This window comes from Dendropsophus ebraccatus, chromosome 2 (assembly GCF_027789765.1).
Source record: "Dendropsophus ebraccatus isolate aDenEbr1 chromosome 2, aDenEbr1.pat, whole genome shotgun sequence".
Lineage (NCBI taxonomy): Eukaryota > Metazoa > Chordata > Amphibia > Anura > Hylidae > Dendropsophus > Dendropsophus ebraccatus.
Window position 1 is genome coordinate 127,621,794 of NC_091455.1, and position 25,799 is coordinate 127,647,592.

The window sequence follows — 25,799 nt, forward strand, 5'->3', positions numbered from 1 at the left end:
GGCAATCACTCACCCAGTTGCAGGTGGCCAGTGGCTGTCAATGAGACCTGTACGCTCCCCTACAAGGCTCGTTTTTCAATTTCACTGAACTTCTTTAAAATTTATTTACAATATTTTTTCTTATTACTTGCAAATCAGTAAAACAAGCTAACTGTTATAAGGTTTTTAGGGGATTTAATGAGATGTAAAACAGCTTTTTCTTATTGAGTTCAATAGAAAAATGTTCCTTAGTTCTAATTGTTCTAGGTGTAGAATTAAGTGGCAGGAATTTATTTTGGGCTGTTTATATGCCACAATACATCCCTCTCTTTACATCCCTCTTTTGGTAACTATTTTAGCATATAGTTTAGGACATAAATGTCTCATTTAAAAATAAAAAAAAAGAGTATTTAACAAAGCAATTAACAAGCTCCTGTTATTCACACCTCTGCAATGTGGTCCGTATTTGCGGACCCACAATTGAGGACCTCAATACTGCTGTGCATCCACAATACTCAAAAACCACTGCCCTGAAGATAGTGACTAGAGATGAGCGAACCGGGTTTGGGTTCGAGTCCATCCGAACCCGAACGATCGGCATTTGATTAGCGGGGGCTGCTGCAGTTGGATAAAGCTCTAAGGTTGTCTGGAAAACATGGATACAGCCAATGACTATATCCATGTTTTCCACATAGCCTTAGGGCTTTATCCAACTTCAGCAGCCCCCGCTAATCAAATGCCGAAAGTTCGGGTTCCGATGGACTCGAGCATGCTCGAGGTTCGCTCATCTCTAATAGTGACCTATGCCATAATTGCGGGTCCACACTACAACCTGTCCTTTTCTTTGCATTATGGATCACATTCCCATATACATGGCGTGAATAGGGCCATTGAAATGCATGGGTCCTAATTTCCCAGAAATGTAGACATTTGAAAAAAATCAATCAGGTCTATGAGTATAGTTGAAAACCTCCTAGCCTTCACATCTATACAAATAGATTAATGTAATTTTATAAACAGAACATTCTTGGAAAAAAAGTCTCGCTTTGTAAACTATTTGTACAGCATATTTTCTTTAAGACCAAACCAATATACCCAGTTCATCACGTCGTTTTTTCAGTACATGCAGGATTAAAAGCTAAAAATGTATTTATTGTTCTGTTGTTCAAAAAAATTTTCTGTGATAGGGATTTTTAAGTGACTTTTTATGATATCAGAGGAAAATGTAAAAAGGTCTCTGTCGCTTTTTTTTTTTACCACATAGAGTGCCACTAAAGTACTTCTTTCCAAGTGTGTGTCCATAGCATTAAATAGTGTTAGCAATCTAATGATAGCATGTAATAGTCCTCTAGGGGGACATAATTTTTCTAAAAAATTACATAGCTCATCTACCAATAAAAGTTTAACTCTCCCTCATTTTCCCAATTTACAAATAAAACATGTAAAAATAAATAAACATATTATATGTAGTAGCATGTGCAATAGTCCAATCTAATAGGATATAACAATACTATTCCCATACAAAGAACGACAAAAACGAAAAGATGAAATAAGTGACATTATTCACTTCAGTCCATTATCTATCAGAGAAAAAAATTAAACAAAAAAAAATTAACAAATATAATGCTTATAAAAACAAGAGATTGTGGTGCAAAAAGTGAGACACCAATCAACCCTGTAGGTGGAAAAATAAAAATGCTATGGGGGAAAAACTAAAATGTTAAAATGAAAAATGGCCTGGTCATTAAGGCCAAAATAGGCTGCAGAGACAAGGGGTTAAAAGGGGTATTTCATCTAAGCTTTTTATTTCCTGTCTATTGGATAAAGGATAACAGGCTGATTGCTTGGGGTTCAACCACTGGGACTCCACCAATCCACAGAATAGGGACACAATCACCCTGCAATGAATGGATAACTCCACTGATATCTCTCCCTGCTCTGCTCTAACCGCCTGCTGCAATCCCGATCTCTCCTCCACACACAGCTGACATCACAGAGGGGCCTGCAGCTGATTGGACAGGTGCTAGGGATTATGGTTAATCCCTTTCTCCTGCTCAGTGATGCTCCAGACACAATGTACGGCTGCCATTTTGTTTTTTGCAAATTTTTTTAAGGAATGGGCAGGAATCTGCTTGGCAGAGCAAAGCAAATTAACAGCAGGATTCGCAGCAAATCTTGATTCACCAGATTCACTTTGTTCATCTCTACTTGGAAGCATTTTAAAGGACAAGTGCCATGAAAAACTTTTTCCCAGTAATTGAAGCACATTACAAAGTTATATAACTGTGTAATATGCTTCAATCACCTATCTGCCTCCCTTCCCTGTCTTTTCCCCCCTCCACCCCCCACCAGGAAGTGTCCTAACTCACACAGACCTAATTACTGTCGTCACCACACCAAGCTCTTCTCTCAGCTCCTTCTCCTGTTACACTAGCCTCCCCCCTCCCCTGCCTTGTCAGGTGACAGGCTTGCTCAGCTCCCATTGGCTGAACAACTGCAAGCCATCACTTGTCACATCTCACTTGCTTATCTTCCCTCAGACTGACTCGGGCACATAGGCAGCTCCCCCCTCCCCTCATACCCTCTCTCCTGCTGCCTGGACTCAGTGAAGGAGTCATGTCACTAGAGAAGATAAGCTGAGCAAGCAGAGTCACCTGACAAGGAGGGGAGGGGGAGGCTGGTGTAACAGGACCTAGAGCAGCCCTCCTGCTGATGACTCATCCTCACAAGAAGGAGCTGCCTGGTGACGGTGACGACAGTAATCAGGTCTGTGTGAGTTAGGACACTTCCTGGTGGGGGGTGGAGGGGGGAAAAGACAGGGAAGGGAGGCAGATAGGTGATTGAAGCATATTACACAGTTATATAACTGTGTAATGTGCTTCAATTACTGGGAAAAAGTTTTTCATGGCACTTGTCCTTTAAGGCCCACAGATAATAAATAGAGCACAGGCCAAGGTGACCCCCAGTGATCAGCTTGTTACGGTCTATTTACACAGAAAGATTATCTGACAGATTATCTGCCAAACATTTGAAAAGTGGATAAATCTCATTCTTTCCTTTATGACCTGATCTCTGTTTATAGTCTGTTTCTGGCTTTGGCTTCAAATCTTTGGCAAATAATCTGTCAGATAATCTTTCTGTGTAAATGGACCCTTATTCTCTATCCTATGGGGATAACTACCTCTGATGAATTTCTTGGAACCATTTTTTACCTCAGATTCATGGTAAAAAAAAAATACTCAATTTTACTGCAATTGGCGCAAATCACACTGAAATAGCAAAAAATTTTATTGCTAATTTGTGGTTAAAAATTTTAGAAAAATTTCCGCCAATTGCAAAAAAAAAAAATTTTTTTTTTTTACTTTTTGGCTGTAAATTCACAGTTAAAGGGGTTATCCAGTGTGGGGGCACTTTTTGGGGGGGACCGGGGAGGAAGTGGCTGAAATAAAAGATGTCTACTCACCTCCCAGTTCCAGCGGCGGGTCACTCATCGCGACGCTCCGGTCCCCAGCCGCTTCCTGGTGTCTGACGCCGCCCGAGACGCTACGTGTCAGGGCCGCTCAGCCACTCAGTGAAGGAGGCGGGATATGTTTGAAGTCCGCTCGGATCCCGCCTCCTTCACTGAGTGGCTGAGCGGCCCTGAGGTGTAGCGTCTCGGGTGGCGTCAGACACCAGGAAGCGGCCGGGAACCGGGGACCGGAGCGCCGCGATGAGTGACCCGCCGCTGGAAACGGGGAGGTGAGTGGATGTCTTTTATTTCAGCCACCTCCTTCCTTCAGTCCCCTCCAAAAAGTGCCCCCATGCTGGAGCACCCCTTTAAATGCACAATTAAAAAAAAAAATTGCAGGAAAAAATACACATTTTTTTTACAGTAAATTTACATGTTAAAAATTGTAAAAAAAAAACAAAAAAAAACTTTATACAATTTTCGCCAATCACGAAAAAAATTGCATAATTTACAGTTGGGTACAAATTGCACAATGTTAGACTGCAAATTTATAGTTAAAAATAGCTATATTCTATACTGTAAAAACAAAAAAAATTATAGATGTCACAATGATATAAGTGAAGTATTTAGCCTCTGTAGTGGCTGTCTCTCTGATGTCTGTTGCTCTCTCCATGCACTGATTAACAGCATAGGAGCAGAGCTTAGAATCTTTCTCCCTTACTTCCTCACCTTACCGTCTAAATTGGGGCCAGGTACTTTTTAAATATTTTTGAAAATACATTCATTTAGCAAACTTGCCTTCCTCTCCTTATATGCCCGCTCTTCTCTTGTTGTCTTGGTAGTCTGATATACATATAACAATAGTGTAGATGTATAAAAATATAGGGGTAGATTTATCAAGATGCATCCCTGGCGTATGCCATGGGGGGCATGGCAAGGGGAGGAGGAGGAGTGGCCTCCTCCTGTAGCAGATTTATGATAATTTACACCTGCTTGCAGGTTTACATTTGTTCTGCGAAGGGTTGGAATACACTTATACGCTTCTTGGTAAATCCGGCTTGGAAAAAGGGGGCAGGGCTTTATTTAAGACTGACATATGATTCGCAGACATCGGAGGACAGCATCTGTTCTCAATTAATCCAAATTTATTTTGCCATGTTGCACACAAAAATTTGTGACGTTTAAGCTTGTAAACACAGAGCCTGAGAAATGAGAGGGAGGCAAATTTGCTAAATGAATATTTTTGCTAAATATTTTATTGGACAAGCCTTAAAGGTTTAACTATATTAGTTGGCATTTAACAAGTGATGATTAAACGATAAATTTTGAGTCCTGCATTAGAATAGCGTATGCTTAAGAACTAGAAAATGAACCTATCTACAGAGATGTTTTAATATGTGTCATAAACACAATCTTTTTTTTTTTGTTTATCTGACATTAGGGCAAAAAAGGAGAAAAGGGGGATCGAGGACAAAAGGTACGTTACTATTTTTGCATAACTTGATTTTGATTAAAAAAATGATATTACATGCTCTCATCTATTATTATACTTTGTGTAAAGGCATTGTGAACTCAAGGGCATGACCTAAAGTGTAACTGGCATTTAACTTATTTTTGCAGAAATCAATAGTACAAGCGATTTTAAGAAACTCTATAATAGGTTTTATTAATCAAAAGAGCTTCCTTCTGTACTCAAAAAGCTGTTTTCCTACCTCCCCCTCACTACTTATCTGTGAATTATCAAGGCAAAGTTGTCTCCATTATAGAGGAGCAAAGTGAAGATGACTTTGCTGTGTCTATTAAAACATATGGAGGGGGAGGGGCCAAGGGGGATGAGTAAGCAGGAAGAGTAGACAAGTCTACAGTTTGGAGACTGCCTGGGCACATGAAGCACTGGATACACAGGTCAAACTGCTTAGTGCTGGTCTGGGAACTTGGTGAGGTAACACTGCAGGATGTTGTGTTGTGCAGGGCTGCCTTTTCTCCTCTCCATGCTCACTCATCCCCCCTTTGCCCCTCCCATCTCTTTAGACCACAATGGACACAGAAATTCTTTTGCTTAATAATAACAGTGTTTGTTAAAATGGCTTGTACTGTTAATACGTATTCCTTTCTGAAAAGAGACATTTAAATGACAGTTACACTTTAAGTAGCACTGTACAATACCAAATTCTTTCAACATATGGTAATGGCCTTTAAAGACACTGGCCTCGACCACACAGCATATGTTTTTGGTTGTTTGATGGATTTTTTCTATGCAAAATGGCCTGTGAAACGGAGAAAAAAATATGTTGTGTGGTCATGGCCTAAAAGTGGTTTCACACTTGGGCTATGTTCACACAACGTACATTTTGCAAACAATGGCCGTTGTTTACACAATCTACTGAACAACGACCGTTTTTGATTCAGCAGTAGAAATAATGAGCTTGTCAATTATTTCCGGCCGTTGGGGGCACTGAATTCAATGCAATTTTCATTGCAAACAACAGCCATTGTTTGAGTGCCAAATAACGGCCGTTGTGTATATGTTGTGTAAACATAGGGGGAGATTTATGAAAGGGTGTAAATATACACCTGGTGTAAACTGCCCACAGCAACCAATCACAGCTCAGCTTTCAGCTCTGGTAGAACAAAAGAGGAGCTGTGATTGGTGGCTGTGGACAGTTTACACCAGGTGTATATTTACACCCTTTCATAAATCTCCCCCATAGTCTTTAACTAAAGACAGAAGTGGCTGCAGCAGGAAGGAGAAATGCAACATAAATCTATGTATAGAACCACCCCAACATAAATCTATGTATAGAACCACCCCAACATAAATCTACGTATGAAACCACCCCAAAAAATTCATAACTAGCACTATATAAAATGATATAAAATACAGTTAATCCTATGAAAATGTAATGTACACTCTGTCCAGTAATATTAAGTGGTCATGTGGGTATTTCTAGTTTTTAATAATAATATGTGAACCTAAAAATAGACATTTTTGAGAACAAACTTCTTACAAACACAGCTGTTTCTATGTAGCCCTGACAATGCAATATTTAAAAATAAAGTTTATGTGTATAGCACAAATTAATTCCACAGTACTTAACAATTCCGCGGGTACATAAACAATTACTTGTTAAAGAATTACACACTAATTACTAAGGGCTCTATAACACACACACACAGATTTATCTGACAGATCATTGAAGCCAAAGCCAGGAACAGACTATAGACAGAGAACAGGCCATAAAGGAAAGACTGAGATTTCTCCTCTTTTCAAATCCATTTATGGCTTTGGCATCAGAAATCTGTCAGATAGACTGTCAGATATCTGTAAGTAATAGGGCCTTTAAAGGGTTATCCAGCGCTACAAAAACATGACCACTTTTGCACCACTCTTGTTTCCAGTTCAGGTGTGGTTTGCAGTTACAGGAGAAGTCCAGCGAAAATTTTTACCAATGTACACTTATTACGGGAAATGCTTATAAAGTGCTTTTTTTCCCTGCACTTACTAATACATCAAGGCTTCATTTCCTGGAAAAAATGGTGATGTCACGACCCGACTCCCAGAGCTGTGCAGGCTGTGGCTGCTGGAGAGGATGATGGCAGAGGGACACTGAGGGACACAGGGCACTGGAGGGATACTGAGCATCCCTCTGCCATCATCCTCTCCAGCAGCCACAGCCCGCACAGCTCTGGGAGTTGGGATGTGACATCACCATTTTATCCAGACCTCTCCTTTAAGCTCCATTTGCTTCAATGGAACTGGGTTTTAAAACCCCACCCAAACTGGAGACAAGAGTGGTGCAAAAGTACCATGTTTTTGTAAGGTGGATGCACATTAAGGTGGATGAGCCAATCACCAGTCACTGCCAGCCTTAACCTCCACTTGACTGATGGGTGGGCAGGGGTGGTGGTGGCTGGGCGCACGACAAGGCGGGTAATGGAAGATGTTCACTTTTAGATCTTTAGAAGAACATACAGACTGTGTGGGATAGTAGACAGAGATGCTGTAGAAGATGTAGGGAGGTGCATCATTGTGGAGGCTAGAAAGGAAGATGAGCCTGGCTGGATGGACTGGAGAGGAAAGAGCTTAGAGAAGGGAAGATTGATTAGTAAAAAGTAGAGGTGTGCGCAGCTTGAGTATGGCGGTATCTATGTTTTTCCAGACTCCCTAGGGCTGCATCCAACTTCTTCAGCCACCTGTATTCAAATGCCGAATGACACTCGAGTAAAGAGTTGCAGAAGTGAAGATGACAAAGAATATACATGCATATAGTTTTGCCATTGTGCTTGGTTCATTTAGTTGTTATAAATAGTGGTGAACATAGTGGGATTCTTGAGAATTTTTTTAAAATACACAGCTGTATTTTATGACAAACATAAATTGCTTTTAATACAGATAACTTTAATAATACATGCTTACTTCTTACAACTATTACAATTACCTTACTTCAGACTGGTCATATGTATTAATGCTTTTATTTTTATTTCATGTAGGGTGAGAGAGGACAAGATGGCAAAAGCATTGTTGGACCTCCCGGTCCTCCTGGTCCAGTAGTGAACCTCCCAGATGTAAGAAATTTCTGTAGATATCCTGCATATGAAATATGACACACAAGGTTACAATTACAGATTACCCAATTTAGAAACATGTACAGAATAGTCACATCCAAATATAATGGTATGACTTATTTATATATCAATCACAATCTATACCAATTTTTTCCTGTTCTTTATTATCAGCAAACATTTTTGGAATAAAAAGTAAACAAATTATCTTTCTTTTTTTTAATAGCTACTGCTTAATGACACGGAGGGTTTGCTAAACATTTCAGATTTCGTGATACGGCCGGGTGTACAAGTGAGTATATAATGACTACACTTAATTGTATTTATTGTTAAAAAAAAAAATTAGATAGATAGATAGATAGAGAGAGACACTGATACACAGAACATACTGTAGGTTTTCTGGACGTTTTTGGAAAGATTTGTTTAACTGACATACATGTCATGAAGCCTTTCTTCTTTTTACTGCGGTAACTATGCCATGTATATCCTCATAACTTCTACAGCCAGTCACTGGCCATAGTGGTAATGTTTGCATGTATGGCTTGAGATTGCTGAGTCTAGTGATTGGCTGTAGCGGTCATGTGGATATAGTGTATATTAGTAAAGTAAACAAGGAAAGTAAAACTAGAGAGGACCACTAGAGCAATTTTACTGTATCTTTTAAACACTTCCCTCCTAGTGATGAGCAAATAGTATTCGATCAAATAGCTATTTGAACGAATAGTATGCTATTCACGCTATTTGAATGCGTTTGAATATTCAAACTATAATACAGTAAAAATTCGATTCGCCCTCCCACCCCAATAAACATGCAGGGGGGAGAAACAGGTATTAGGAATAAGCAGAACTTTAACACGAACTGATCCCGAACATTTCTTTTCGTTTGTCTTCGGGATCCAAACCACACATTGGGATGTTGGCTCATCACTAGTGTTAGATGCACTCAGGAATGCTTCCCCTGCTGTCCCATATGCATTCCAGAGGTGTTGGCATCATTTCTTGAGGTGTCATTGTGCACTTGGTGACCTCCTAGTGGTCGAATATTGATTTCCAGGCCCAAGAATTTTTCTCCCATAGAATATACAAATATTGGAAGCTATTCGAATTGAATTTCGAATGATCAAATATTTCACAATTTGCTCATCTCTATTCCCTTTGTGTAATGCCATGTCCACTCTGCACAAAAATTTTAGATTGCGCAAGACACAAACCTTAAAAAAAATTATCCTATGCCTACTATGTTCTATTGTTTATACCATTTTATTTCTTTCTTGAGAAGCTAAGGCATTCATTTACAAGTTTGTGGTGTTTTCTTTCATAATCTTAAAGGGATACACCAACATGAGGTAAAAAAATATATATATTTCGCAGACGCATGTAGCATTGATGAACTGTGTGACCCAGTTCCACAACTACAAAAATTCATTTGTTTTGGGAGCCTAATTCAGTATTTTCTGGTTGGACTTCCTGGTTGAGCAGTTCAGTACTACAAGTTCCAGAATGCATTACTTTCCCTCAGCTGTTCATCACACTCCTCCACCCTGTTTTTTCCTTGCCCAAAGCTGTTGCAGAACATCTAGGCTGTGTTCACACATTGCAGTTTCATTGTGTTACTGAATTATTTAATTGCAGTACTTTATCATTTGCAGTACTGCATCATTTCATTTTATTGTGGTCTCACAGCACACTGTATTCTCTACCTGTAACATCACACAGCAAACTGTATTCTCTACCTGTAACACCACACAGCACTCTGTATTCTCTACCTGTAATACCACACATCATGCTGTATTCTCTACCTGTAACACCACACAGCACACTGTATTCTCTACCTGTAACATCACACAGCAAACTGTATTCTCTACCTGTAACACCACACAGCACGCTGTATTCTCTACCTGTAACACCACACAGCACGCTGTATTCTCTATCTGTAACACCACACAGCACACTGTATTCTCTACCTGTAACACCACACAGCACACTGTATTCTCTACCTGTAACACCACACAGCACACTGTATTCTCTACCTGTAACATCACACAGCAAACTGTATTCTCTACCTGTAACACCACACAGCACGCTGTATTCTCTACCTGTAAAACCATACAGCACACTGTATTCTCTACCTGTAACACCACACAGCACACTGTATTCTTTAACTGTAACACCACACAGCACACTGTATTCTATACCTGTAACACCACACAGCACACTGTATTCTCTACCTGTCACACCACACAGCACACTGTATTCTCTACCTGTAACACCACACAGTACAATGTATTCTCTACCTGTAACACCACACTGTATTCTCTACCTGTAACACCACACAGCACACTGTATTCTCTACCTGAAACACCACACAGCACACTGTATTCTCTACCTGAAACACCACACAGCACACTGTATTCTCTACCTGTAACACCACACAGCACACTGTATTCTCTACCTGTAACACCACACAGCACAGTGTATTCTCTACCTGTAACACCACACAGCGTGCTGTATTCTCTACCTGTAACACTACACAGCACACTGTTACTACCTATAACATCACACAGCACACTGTATTCTCTACCTGTAGCACCACACAGCACACTGTATTCTCTACCTGTAGCACCACACAGCACACTGTATTCTCTACCTGTAAAACCACACAGCACACTGTATTCTCTACCTTTAACACCACACAGCACACTGTATTCTCTACCTGTAACACCACACAGCACAGTGTATTCTCTACCAGTAACATCACACAGCACACTGTATTCTCTACCTGTAACACCACACAGCACACTGTATTCTCTAACTGTAACACCACACAGCACACTGCATTCTCTACCTGTAACACCACACAGCACACTGCATTCTCTACCTGTAACACCACACAGCACACTGTATTCTCTACCTGTAACACCACACAGCACACTGTATTCTCTACCTGTAACACTACACAGCACACTGTTACTACCTATAACATCACACAGCACACTGTATTCTCTACCTGTAACACCACACAGCACACTGTATTCTCTACCTGTAGCACCACACAGCACACTGTATTCTCTACCTGTAAAACCACACAGCACACTGTATTCTCTACCTGTAACACCACACAGCACAGTGTATTCTCTACCTGTAACACCACACAGCGTGCTGTATTCTCTACCTGTAACACTACACAGCACACTGTTACTACCTATAACATCACACAGCACACTGTATTCTCTACCTGTAGCACCACACAGCACACTGTATTCTCTACCTGTAGCACCACACAGCACACTGTATTCTCTACCTGTAAAACCACACAGCACACTGTATTCTCTACCTTTAACACCACACAGCACACTGTATTCTCTACCTGTAACACCACACAGCACAGTGTATTCTCTACCAGTAACATCACACAGCACACTGTATTCTCTACCTGTAACACCACACAGCACACTGTATTCTCTAACTGTAACACCACACAGCACACTGCATTCTCTACCTGTAACACCACACAGCACACTGCATTCTCTACCTGTAACATCACACAGCACACTGTATTCTCTACCTGTAACACCACACAGCACACTGTATTCTCTACCTGTAACACTACACAGCACACTGTTACTACCTATAACATCACACAGCACACTGTATTCTCTACCTGTAACACCACACAGCACACTGTATTCTCTACCTGTAGCACCACACAGCACACTGTATTCTCTACCTGTAAAACCACACAGCACACTGTATTCTCTACCTGTAACACCACACAGCACACTGTATTCTCTACCTGTAACACCACACAGCACACTGTATTCTTTAACTGTAACACCACACAGCACACTGTATTCTCTACCTGTAACACCACACAGCACACTGTATTCTCTACCTGTAACACCACACAGCACACTGTATTCTCTACCTGTAACACCACACAGCGTGCTGTATTCTCTATCTGTAACACTACACAGCACACTGTTACTACCTGTAATATCACACAGCACACTGTATTCTGTACCTGTAACAACACACAGCACGCTGTATTCTCTACCTGTAACACCCACACAGCACACTGTATTCTCTACCTTTAACACCACACAGCACACTGTATTCTCTACCTGTAACAACCACACAGCACACTATATTTTCTACCTGTAATGCCACACAGCATGCTGTATTCTCTACCTGAACACCACACTGTATTCTCTACCTGTGAGATCACACAGCACGCTGTATTATTTACCTGTAACATCACACAGCACACTGTATTCTCTACCTGTAACACCACACAGCACACTGTATTCTCTACCTGTAACACCACACAGTACACTGTTCCCTCTACCTGTAACACCACACAGTGTGCTGTTGTCTCTACCTGTAACACGACACAGCACACTGTATTCTCTACCTGTAACACCACACAGCACACTGTATTATCTACCCATAATACCACACAGCAAACTGTATTCTCTACCTGTAAAACCACACAGCACACTGTATTCTCTACCTGTAACACCACACAGCGTGCTGTATTCTCTACCTGTAACACCACACAGCACAATGTATTCTCTAACTGTAACACTACACAGCACACTGTTACTACCTGTAACATCACACAGCACACTGTATTCTCTACCTGTAACACCACACAGCACACTGTATTCTGTACCTGTAACAACACACAGCACGCTGTATTCTCTACCTGTAACACCCACACAGCACACTGTATTCTCTACCTGTAACACCACATAGCACACTGTATTCTCTACCTGTAACACCACACAGCACACTGTATTCTCTACCTGTAACAACCACACAGCACACTATATTTTCTACCTGTAACACCACACAGCATGTTGTATTCTCTACTTGTAACACCACACAGCACGCTGTATTCTCTACCTGTAACACCACACAGCACACTGTATTCTCTACCTGTAACACCACACAGTACACTGTTCTCTCTACCTGTAACACCACACAGTGTGCTGTTGTCTCTACCTGTAACACGACACAGCACACTGTATTCTCTACCTGTAACACCACACAGCACACTGTATTCTCTACCCATAATACCACACAGCAGGCTGTATTCTCTACTTGCATTACCCAACCAGCACACTGTATTCTCTACCTGTAACACCCCACAGCACTGTATTCTCTACCTGTAACACCACACAGCACGCTGTATTCTCTACCTGTAACACCACACAGCATGCTGTATTCTCTACCTGTAACACCCACCCAGCACATTGTATTCTCTACCTGTAACACCACACCACACAGCACACTGTATTCTCTTCGGGGAAGAAAAAGAGTCCTGCACCTCACACCTATGGCTGATACTAGTACCTCTCGGCTGCATAAAAAACATCAGAATTCTGTATGTGAATTGATCAAGCCACACTGCCCCATGTACCTCGTGCAGGTATCTGATACACATGGGTCCCTACACTAAGTCCACACTGTGCCGGTCAGCGACCACCACCCCCGCAAGCGTGCACAGTCAGGGAAGGGAGGCCATGGAACGACCCTGCAACCCCCATGCCACAGGCCCATACCCAAAAATGTTTGTTTCTCTCTTTTCTCCGTGTTTTGCACTCCTCCTGGTGAGACCCACATGACCGCGATTAGCAGGAGACACCTGACTGATCATGGTTTTAATACCTCCTGTCTGTCCCATTCTATCTTTAATAGCTATGGTGAGTGCAATACCTTATCCAGACTTGTGCTGTTTGGGGGCAGCTTCCTCCGCCGGTGGTGCTGGCTGGGTTTTGGTGTGGTATTTTTGGGTCTGGTCCTGTGGCATGGGGGTTGCAGGGCATTTCCATGGCCTCCCTTCCCTGACTGTGCACGCCTGCGGGGGTGGTGGTCGCTGACTGGCACAGTGTGGACTTAGTGTAGGGACCCATGTGTATCAGATACCTGCACGCGGTACATGGGGCAGTATGGCTTGATCAATTCACATACATAGTTCTGATGTTTTTTATGCAGCCGAGAGGTACTAGTATCAGCCATAGGTGTGAGGTGCAGCACTCTTTTTCTTCCTTGAACCGTACACTGTATTCTCTACCTGTAACACCACACAGCACACTGTATTCTCTACCTGTAAGACCACCCAGCACACTGTACTCTCTACCTGTAACACCACACAGCACACTGTATTCTCTACCTGTAACACCACACAGCACACTGTATTCTCTGCTTGTAACACCTCACAGCATGCTGTTTTCTCTACCTGTAACACCACACAGCACACTGTATTCTCTACTTGTAACACCACACAGCGCACTGTATTCTCTACCTGTAACACCACACAGCACACTGTATTCTCTACCTGTAACACCACACAGCACACTGTATTATCTACCTGTAACACCACACAGCACACTGTATTCTCTACCTGTAACACCACACAGCACACTGTATTCTCTACCTGTAACACCACACAGCACGCTGTACTCTCTACCTGTAACACCACACAGCACACTGTATTCTCTACCTGTAACACCACACAGCACACTGTATTCTCTACCTGTAACACCACACAGCACACTGTATTCTCTACCTGTAACACCACACAGCACACTGTATTCTCTACCTGTAACACCACACAGCACGCTGTGTTCTCTACCTGTAACATCACACAGCACGCTGTACTCTCTACCTGTAACACCACACAGCACACTGTATTCTCTACCTGTAACACCACACAGCACACTGTATTCTCTAACTGTAACACCACACAGCACACTGTATTCTCTAACTGTAACACCACACAGCACACTGTATTATCTACCTGTAACACCACACAGCACACTGTATTCTCTACCTGTAACACCACACAGCATGCTGTATTCTCTACCTATAACACCACACAGCTTGCTGTATTCTCTACTTGTAACACCACACAGCACACTGTATTCTCTACCTGTAACACCACACAGCACGCTGTACTCTCTACCTGTAACACCACACAGCACACTGTATTCTCTACCTGTAACACCACACAGCACACTGTATTCTCTACCTGTAACACCACACAGCACACTGTATTCTCTACCTGTAACACCACACAGCACGCTGTGTTCTCTACCTGTAACATCACACAGCACGCTGTACTCTCTACCTGTAACACCACACAGCACACTGTATTCTCTACCTGTAACACCACACAGCACACTGTATTCTCTAACTGTAACACCACACAGCACACTGTATTCTCTAACTGTAACACCACACAGCACACTGTATTATCTACCTGTAACACCACACAGCACACTGTATTCTCTACCTGTAACACCACACAGCATGCTGTATTCTCTACCTATAACACCACACAGCTTGCTGTATTCTCTACTTGTAACACCACACAGCACACTGTATTTTCTGTAATGACAATATTGGAATAAAGTATTTTTAAATTTGGTGTTTTCTTCTCATCCCCATACACATATTATGATCAAGCATCTTTGAAGTTGAGGCCGACAATAAGGAGTTTATCCAATATTATCTTACACTGGATATACTTTTCGTCCTCGTTTTTTGTGCGAGTGGGACAGAGTCTCTGATCCTCTGTGCTGTTAATGTCTTTACATTGCCTAGACCTAAATTGGTGCCCAAAAAATTAAATGTAAAATTTTTTTGATAATTTTCTTTCTAATGTTTGCTAATTTTCTAAATGTTCAATTTTATATAAAAAAAATATGAACAGCAACAATAACAATGAAAATAAAGAAACACACAAAAAAAAAACATAGGCACACACTAGATTTAAACAATAGAGCTGCCTCCCAAAGGCTTAAACCAGCTTAAAGGAAAACTATCAGCAGGTTTAGGCATTCTGTACATTAGAAGCACCGGGGGCATTCCTGTGATGTTTTTAACTTTCCATTGCCATACTATTAGTAAAAGTAGAGAGAAACAGCAAACTGATACATCACAGAGTTGAATTTATTACAACAGGATTTCTAAAAAATACACAATTAATGTTGATGTCTTTCATTTATCTCTAATGTTTAAGGGACCAAGAGGACCAAAGGGAGATAATGGTGTCCCTGGACAGCATGGAAAAAAGGTAGGGACAATGAAGTAAAAACTTTTTTTTCTTTTTTGCTGGACTTTAATGAAAATTAAAAGCATGATTCAAATTTACTAGAGCCTATTCTATCTATTTAAAATGCATGAAAAGACATTTCAAAATACCAGTGGGTTTTTTACATGCATAATGTATTTGTCTTGTTGTTTTTAGTGATCTTCTTGAAGCTGTTGTACAGCTTGTACATTATATATAGCACATAGAGTATTTTCATAGTAATAATATGCATATGCAATATATAGTGAGCTCGTATAAATAGCTGTGATATATTCTTAGATGAGCACTTGGAGAAATCCAAGTAAAAGGGTAAGGAAGTAATGGGCCTTTTTACACAAGCCGATTATCAGTAAGGAGCTGCTTTGGCCGATAATCATCCTATGTAAAAGTGTCAGCGATCAGCTGAGGAGCAGGTAAATTCTGATGCTCGGCTCATGGCATCTTTTGGGCCAGTCTAAAATATCAAAAATAATAAAATATATTATCAGCCACACATCTCCCTGACTAAATAAGGGATGTGCAGCCAGCGTCAATATATTTAAATGGACACTCAAACGATTCAGGGTGGCCTGGCAGTGTGACTGATCGTGGCCTCAGAAGGCATTGCTAACATCTGCACTCATCTTCTCCCTTGCATGGCCCCATATTAGGCAGTATAAAAGTATCCTAAGGCACCCTGTGTTTAATATGATTATATTGATATTTTTCGAAAATCACTAGCCTTCATAAAAATGAAATAGTTATAAAACTTAACATGTCCCTCCAGTGTTTCTTTAAAAAAAATAGCACTGTAGTCATTCTTCCAATTTAAGGCTAGGTTCACACTATGTAACTGTGTGGCTGTATTTTTTATGCGGCTGTAAATGTGCGGATGAAACTACGGCCGTGGGGAAAAATAGACATGCGGCTCAAAACATACGGTCATTTACTTGGAAATCTGGTTCAACTAAAAATAACAAATAAAATCTTAAGAAAGTGATGTAAACACCTCTGGATGCATCTGGGAAAGCAGGGAAACAGTTTACATGAATCGCTATTACCGGGGTTTGCGATCCTCTGCACTAATGCCGATGTCTCTCATGGTTAATCTATTAAAATAATAAAACACATTTTCGTTGTAATAAAGTCCCTTTCGTTGTTCAATAATTAAATTTAAACTAATCCATCATTTTGCAATTAAATATACTGTTAAAATAAATATATAAATAAATATAAATAATAAATTATAAATAAATGTATATTTATATATATATTTATTTTTTGACAGTATATTTAATTGCAAAATGATGGATTCAATAGAATTAAATTATTGAATAACGAAACTGATTTTATTTCAACGAAAATGTGTTTTATTAATTAAATATTAATTAGTACAGGAAGCTCCATAAGCCGTTAATTCATATTGCCGGCAAAAGGGCATTCTGTACTAATCATCACTTTACTTTAATGAAAACATCAAATGTTTCTTCTAATTATGTTATCACAATAGCATTATTAGAAGAAACATTTAGAATTATATGTGCACTCAGCTGATTGGCTGATCGGCTGAGCGCACATATAATTAGCGGGTCCGCAGCACAGTGACTTCATTGTGCTGCGGACCAGCGAAGAGGACATATCGGGGTGAGTATAGAGCTCTCCCCACCCCCTCCCCAGCACTGCACCCCTCCCAGCAAGGAAGGGGGTCACTTAACCCCTTCCTTGCTGGGATGGGTGCAGTCTGACATCAGTCTGGCCCCCAAGGGGTTAAGGGGGATGCAATACATACTCCCTTAACCCCTTGGGGGCCAGACTGTAAGCAGCGATCTGTAAAGATGCTGCATACTGTAAGGAGCACAACACCGCTCACAATGATGGGTGTTGTGCTCCTGTTTGTGTGTTTTTTGTGTGTTTCTCCCTTTTTGTTTTTCAGATATCGGTATCCTGGGGATAACGTCGGATTCCGTGGACTACGTCGATGACCAGCGTTTTTTTTTTTTTTTAATAAAATGGTCAATGAGGGGTGTGGGGGTGCTTTTATTTGAATAAAAAAAATTTTTTAACTTGTGTCTTGTCTTTATTTCTTTACTTTATAGACTTAGTAGTGGAAGCCGTCTAATAGACGGAATCCATTACTAAGTTGGGGCCTAGTGTTAGCCGGTATAAAATGGCTAACACTAACCCCCTATTTTTACCCCAGTACCCAATGCCAACAGGGGTACTGGGAAGAGCCGGGTGCCAGTGGTCCCGGAGCGTCAAAATTGGCGCTCCCGGACCGAGCGGCAGCAGGCTGGTAAGATTTAGGCTGGGGAGGGCCTAAACCAATGGCTCTTCCCACCCTGGTGTTACCAGGCTGCTGTCGTTTGGTTTTTAACCCGGCTGGTTATAAAAATAGGGGGGACCCTATGCGGATTTTTTTTTAAATAAATAAATAATTTAAAAAAAACGCATAGGGTCCCCCCTATTTTTATAACCAGCCGGGTTAAAAACCAAACAACAGCAGCCTGGTAACACCAGGGTGGGAAGAGCCATTGGTTTAAGCCCTCCCCAGCCTAAATCTTACCAGCCTGCTGCCGCCAGGTCCAGGAGCGCCAATTTTAACGCTCCGGGACCTCTGGCACCCGGCTCTTCCCAGTACCCCTGGTGGCATTGGGTACTGGGGTAATAATAGGGGGTTAGTGTTAGCCATTTTATACCGGCTAACACTAGGCCCCAACTTAGTAATGGATTCCGTCTATTAGACGGCTTCCACTACTAAGTCTATAAAGTAAAGAAATAAAGACAAGACACAAGTTAAAAAAAAATTTTATTCAAATAAAAACACCCCCACACCCCTCATTGACCATTTTATTAAAAAAAAAAAAAAAAAAAACGCTGGTCATCGACGTAGTCCACGGAATCCGACGTAATCCCCAGGATACTGATATCTGAAAAACAAAAAGGGAGAAACACACAAAAAAAACACAAACAGGAGCACAACACCCATCATTGTGAGCGGTGTTGTGCTCCTTACAGTATGCAGCATCTTTACAGATCGCTGCTTACAGTCTGGCCCCCAAGGGGTTAAGGGAGTATGTATTGCATCCCCCTTAACCCCTTGGGGGCCAGACTGATGTCAGACTGCACCCATCCCAGCAAGGAAGGGGTTAAGTGACCCCCCTTCCTTACTGGGAGGGGTGCAGTGCTGGGGAGGGGGTGGGGAGAGCTCTATACTCACCCCGATGTGTCCTCTTCGCTGGTCCGCAGCACAATGAAGTCACTGTGCTGCGGACCCGCTAATTATATGTGCGCTCAGCCGATCAGCCAATCAGCTGAGCGCACATATAATTCTAAATGTTTCTTCTAATAATGCTATTGTGATAACATAATTAGAAGAAACATTTGATGTTTTCATTAAAGTAAAGTGATGATTAGTACAGAATGCCCTTTTGCCGGCAATATGAATTAACGGCTTATGGAGCTTCCTGTACTAATTAATATTTAATTAATAAAACACATTTTCGATGAAATAAATTCAGTTTCGTTGTTCAATAATTTAATTCTAACGAATCCATTATTGTGCAATTAAATATACTGTCAAAAAATAAGTATATATATAAATATACATTTATTTATATATATATATTTATTTTAACAGTATATTTAATTGCAAAATGATGGATTCGTTAGAATTAAATTATTGAACAACGAAAGGGACTTTATTACAAAGAAAATGTGTTTTAATAATTTAATATATTAACTATTAGAGGCATCGGCATTCAGCATCATTGCCGGCTATTTTGGAAGTACTCCGTACGGACCACCTGTCAATCCACGGACGCGTTTCCAGCCGCAAACAATGGTCTTGTTCATTTTTTACAAGTCCGTTTACGATCGGGCCGTAGATTCATACATAGTGTGCACTGTGCAGCCGTATATCCTATACTTTCCAGAGAATGCATGAACCACCAAAAATACCGCCGCACAATTACAGCCGCAAATACAGCCGCACACTTACATAGTCTGAACCTGGCCTAAGGCTGCGTTCACACTACGTATATTTCAGTCAGTATTGCAACCAAAACCAGGAGTGGATTAAAAACACAGAAAGGATCTGTTCACACAATGTTGAAATTGAGTGGATGGCTGCCATTTAATGGCAAATATTTGCTGTTATTTTAGATCAACGGCTATATTGAAATAATGGCAGTTATTTACTGTTATATGGCGGCCATCCACTTAATTTCAACATTGTGTGAACAGATCCTTTCTGTGTTTTTAATCCACTCCTGGTTTTGGTTGCAATACTGACTGAAATATACGTAGTGTGAACGCAGCCTAAATCTATTTTGAACACGGCAAGAGAAAAGGCTTCAGAGCACCTATTCTCTGTTCCCTATGACATCTATTTATACTTTCTGTGACAGAGCTTCTATCTGTGTGTCCATTGCTTCTGTCTCCAGTGAGACCCAGCACCATAGACTTACATTATGCTGGGTTTCACACTAAAGATGGGATCTATAGAGGTTTAGCAGTAAGCTCTGTTTTATAAGGAATAGTAACATGCAATGTGGAGAAGGGGTGCTCAGAAGTCTATTGCAGTGCCAGATTAAAAATAGATTTACATGAGAGAAGTTTGTACACAGTGCACAAAAGTGACCTCTTCCGGCTGATCTGACTTTGACTCCAGAGAAGAGAGGCAGTGGGAACTCCTTTAGTTGGAATATAGGAGAATAATTAATTTTATGGGCACTAGTGAAAAATGGTGAAAAATCACACAATTATGGGTATGAACTTTAATTGAAAATTCCCTAGCCGCCAAAAATTTGTTTTTTGTTTTGCTCTAGTGGCCTCTGAGTGGTCCCTCTCTGTGCCATGTCCTGGGCTCTCTGCACTTAATGCCTCCAATATCCCCCATCTGTGATGATTCTACAGTCATGGTCAAAAGTTTTGAGAATGATACAAATATTAATTTTTACAAAGTCTACTGCTTCAGTTTTTAAAATGGCAATTTGCATATACTCCAGAATGTTATAAAGAGTGATCATCTTAACCCCTTCAGGACCAGGCTAATTTTCGTTTTTGCGTTTTCATTTTTTCCTCCTTGTGCTTAAAAGGCCATGGCACTTGCATTTTTACACCTACAGACCCGCATGAGCCCTTATTTTTTGCGTCACTAATTGTACTTTGCAATGACAGGCTGAACTATTGCATAAAATATGCTGTGAAACCAGAAAAAAATTATATGTGCAGTGAAATTGAAAAAAAAAACACAATTCTTTTTCTTTGGGGGGGGTTCGTTTTTACGCCGTGTGTCCTATGGAAAAACTGGCATGTTATATATGTTACGCAAGTCGTTATGATTACAAAGATATGTAACATGTATAACTTTTATATTATCTGATGGCCGGTAAAAAATTCAAACCATTGTTACCGAATATATGTTCCTTAAAATCGCTCTATTCCCAGGCTTATAACGCTTTTATCCTGTGGTCTATGGGGCTGTGTGGGGTTTAATTTTTTGCGCCATGATGTGTTTTTTCTATCGGTACCTTGATTGCGCATATGCGACTTTTTGACCGCTTTTTATTACAATTTTTCTGGATTTGATGCGACCAAAAATGCACAATTTTGCACTTTGGGATTTTTTTGCGCTTACGCCGTTTACCGTGCGAGGTCAGGAATGTGATTAATTAATAGTTTGGGCGATTATGTAAAGGGAATCGGCTCTCCTACAGTCTTGCCTAAAAACACAGCCATGAATAAAGAATGGTACCAGAATATCCTCCAAAAGCAACTTCTCCCAACCGTCCAAGAGCAGTTTGGCGATCAACAATGCCTTTTCCAGCATTATGGAGCACCTTGCCATAAAGCAAAAGTGATAACTAAATGGCTCAGGGAACAAAACATAGAAATTTCGGGTCCATGGCCTGGAAAGTCCCCAGATCTTAATCCCATTGAGAACTTGTGGTCAATCATCAAGAGACGGGTGGACAAACAAAAAACAACAAATTATGACAAAATGCAAGCATTGATTGTGCACGAATGAACTGCTATCAGTCAGGATTTGGTCCAGAAGGTGATTGAGAGCAGCCAGGGAGAATTGCAGAGGTCCTGAAGCAGAAGGGTCTACACTGCAAATATTGACTTGCTGCATTAACTCATTCTAACTGTCAATATAAGCTTTTGTTACTCATAATATGATTGCAATTATATTTCTGTATGTGATAAAAACATCTGACAAACAAACATAAAAACCAGAGGGCAGCAGATCATGTGAAAATATACTATTTGTGTAATTCTCAAAACTTTTGGCCATAACTGTAGAGTTCTCCTGGATAGACACTACAGCCACTCAAAGTGGAGGAGTTGTTGAGTGTTCAGTGTTTAATGTGGCTCTCAACAATATCTTAGCGCTCAATGTGGCTCTCAAGGTAAGAAAGGTTGGGCATCACTGCTGTAAATCACTAGGGAAAGAAAAGTAGCAGATACTTCTTTGTAATTACCCTAACATGTTGGCCTGACAGACATTGACTCTGGAGCAGCTGACACCATCTCATAGTAGTAAGTAACACTATTTTAAAATTACCTGGGGGTGTAAGCCTTTGTGGGCAGGGCCCTCCATCCCCATGTACCAGTCTGCCATTTACCTTATTTCTGTAAGGTGCTTTAATTTTGTAACATTCTGTTTGTCACCCCCTAGCACTTGTATATCCCTGTGGAATTAAGGGCACTTTAAGAATAAATAATAATAATTTATGAACTATGCAAAATGTCATGTTTTGCAGTCTGTTGACTTCTGATATTTATTATTTCAGGGTGAAAAAGGGGAACCCGGTGCAATTATAGCAGCTGATGGTTCTTTAATAGCTAAATTGTCAGAAACACAAGGACAAAAGGTAACGTATGTGCATTGTTCTTATATGGGGTAATAAATGTTTATAATAATGATGAGAAGGAATAATTGGATGTTAGAAGCTTGATTACAAGTAGTGTTTTCCCTGTCTGATTATTAAGATGTTATCCAGTCTATACAAATTTGATGGGCATCCTTAGGATAGGCCACAAATATTAGGACAGAGGTGGTGCCCCTGCTGATTAGTTTTTTTAATGGGACTGCAGCTGTTTTTCACATCCCAATAATGCTTTATTATTAGTAGCAGTGGTGCAGCACTTTACCATTCACCTCAATGGCACAAAACTACAGTACCTTGCACTGTACTAATAGTATGGCAATGGAAAGTAAAAATTGGGAATTAATGCCAGGAAAGGAAGAAAATATATAATTCCCTCCCTACTCTAAATTAATTTGAGAGTCTAAGCTTGGGGTGTGCATTAAAGAGGTTGTCTGGCTATAAATACATTTTTGTAATAGGGGTCAGCCCCCCCCCCCCCAAAAAAAAAAGGGGGAAAAGAAAGGGAAACCTACCCGCCCAATCCCCCAGAATTCAGACATTCTGGCCGGTCTGGTGGCCAGAAAATTGCATTTCCTGTGTGTAACTCCATTAGAACAGCAGCAGGGAATCTGGCGGGTGGGTATCTTTTTTTTTTTTTTTTTTTTTTCTCTATAAAAAGTTACTCTGTAAAAAACCTCTTTAATTTTGGGGATTTCAAATCATTTACTGATATAATGGGCTGATAGATTGCAGTCAAAATTTAGCTATATATTACTGTACTGCAAACAATGCTTCTCTTCAATCTGAGATATTGCATCCTGTTTGGGTATTATTTTTATTGGACATGTTGTTCTGGAAATCTTGAAGACTCACTAGAATAAAATAGGTTATTTATACCAAACTTTCACTTCAATTGATTTCTTATAGCGATAACATGTTTTTCATTGAATAATTTTCTGCCTCCTAGTTCTACATTGTTATACATATTTACAATTGTGTTTTTGACTTTGTCTTTCAAGGGTGAACGTGGCATGATGGGGCCCCCTGGACCAATGGTAATTCAAAATTCTGTTATTATTGTTTATAAGGTTTTTTTTAATGTTGCTTTTTAGTATTGATCATCAATACCTCTAAAATAAGCTGACCCCTTCTCTTACAAATAATGTTCTTATGTCTCCATATGACAATCAAATTTTGATCTCTTCTGGTCTCAGTGACCAGAGTCTGGTCTCCTAAAAGGACTTATTGTGGTAGTCAGACAAGAATTTAAAGAGGGGCCAGTAAGAAAGCTAAGTAAAGAGGCTCAACACATAAAGTAATTATAGAAAATGTTTTCTAGTAATGAGGGTGATAGAAATAAGTAGGAAATGTAATAAAGTGCATAGAAATATGATTATTATTGATTAGATTAGTAAAGGTAAGTTTTCTTGGGAGATATGGCTTTACATTGTGTATTATTTTTAGACAATTAAGCATTTGACAGTGCCTTAACAATTTAACAGGCATATCTTTATCGGGGGACATTTATTAACAATGGCCTACTCGTACGCCAGTCTTAAATAAAGCCCCATGCTAAATTAATTAGAGTGCATGTTTGATAAATGTGCCTCATAGAGTTGCAACATAGCCTTTAATGAGAAAAAAAGCTACGTTTTTCAAATATATAAAAAGATTGGCTGGCCTGCCAAAGCTTATGCCCTCCTTCCACTATCCAACCTCTAGTAAGAGCAGTGTAGGAGGGGGGGAGTGCATGTTAGAAAAATTAGGATTTTCTCCAATCAGAGGAAATACTTCAACTCAATAAAGGTATGCTTGCTAATGTTGTTTAAACCATCTGTTGCTGTAGTTGCCTTAATTGTGGAAACAGACTCCCTGTCATTCATTATGTATAGGCAAATTATATTGTTATAAAGAAGACGTTAGTCAGATTTGATACTTGTACTATGGTGCACAAGTCTGTTCTGTCCAGTAACTTAATATTCTCTGCTGTAGTAGAGTTCACATTGTTATTAAATGTTACTGGAAAAATGCATTTATCAGAGTTTACTACTAATATAGAGTAAAAACATGTCTCGTGGTCAAAAAAAGGAGACCTAAAGGAGGTACTCTCATATGGGGCAAATGCCATAAATGTTCCCTCAATGCAGCTGCTGAAGGTAGTGGGGAAGCAGAAAAAAGCTGAGCCGTCTGTTTTACACACTTTATGTAACTCCTATTGACTTGGAGAACACATCTTGGTGTTGAGTAGGATGTTGAGGAATCTTTAAGCATTAGAGAATATTAATATTACATTTTTTTTAAATGGTCAGTCACATTTATAAATTTTTTACTGGATTAAAACATTTAAATGTGTAATTTGCAGATTCAACATATTCTATACTATTTATTGTGTATTGTATCTTTAATGGATTAACTCAATAGCAAATAAATAAAATTTAGAATTTCTAACAGTTTCAACATTTCCAGTAGAGTTCACTAAACCTTTTATTCAGCGTACTTATTTTAAGGGGCTATTCAGCACCACGTTGGTCAGTATGAAGTGTATGGTATTGAAACCCAGCCAAGGTGCTTGCTTGGGGGGTACAACCCATGGACAAGAGTGTTGCTCCTCAGAGTTAGGCCATGTGCACACATCGTAAGAGACCGGCCGTTCTGTGACCTGGCCGGTCATGGAACAGCCCAGTTTCTGAAAAGATCATCCCAGCTGGTACTGCAGTACCGGCCGGATGATTTTTTCTTGCTGCAGAGTTCTGATGCGGGCGCATCCGTGGGCGCCCGAATAAGAACTCCCCAATGCACACTTTTGAGTGTGCGGCCACAGACCCTCGCTCAATAGCGTGCACTGACATGTCAGTTG

General features: G+C 40.4%; 1 protein-coding gene across 2 annotated transcripts in view; it reads left to right on the forward strand.

Moving 5' to 3' along the window:
• The window catches only part of COL15A1 (collagen type XV alpha 1 chain), a 226,451-nt gene that overhangs the window by 157,836 nt on the left and 42,816 nt on the right, over positions 1 to 25,799 (forward strand). For both annotated transcript variants that reach the window (XM_069958271.1, XM_069958272.1), the window contains 6 exons: positions 4,869 to 4,904; positions 7,919 to 7,993; positions 8,217 to 8,282; positions 16,017 to 16,070; positions 22,865 to 22,945; positions 23,962 to 23,997. In XM_069958271.1, the coding sequence (XP_069814372.1) occupies positions 4,869 to 4,904; positions 7,919 to 7,993; positions 8,217 to 8,282; positions 16,017 to 16,070; positions 22,865 to 22,945; positions 23,962 to 23,997 (348 nt within the window). The remainder of the gene's footprint in view (positions 1 to 4,868; positions 4,905 to 7,918; positions 7,994 to 8,216; positions 8,283 to 16,016; positions 16,071 to 22,864; positions 22,946 to 23,961; positions 23,998 to 25,799) is intronic.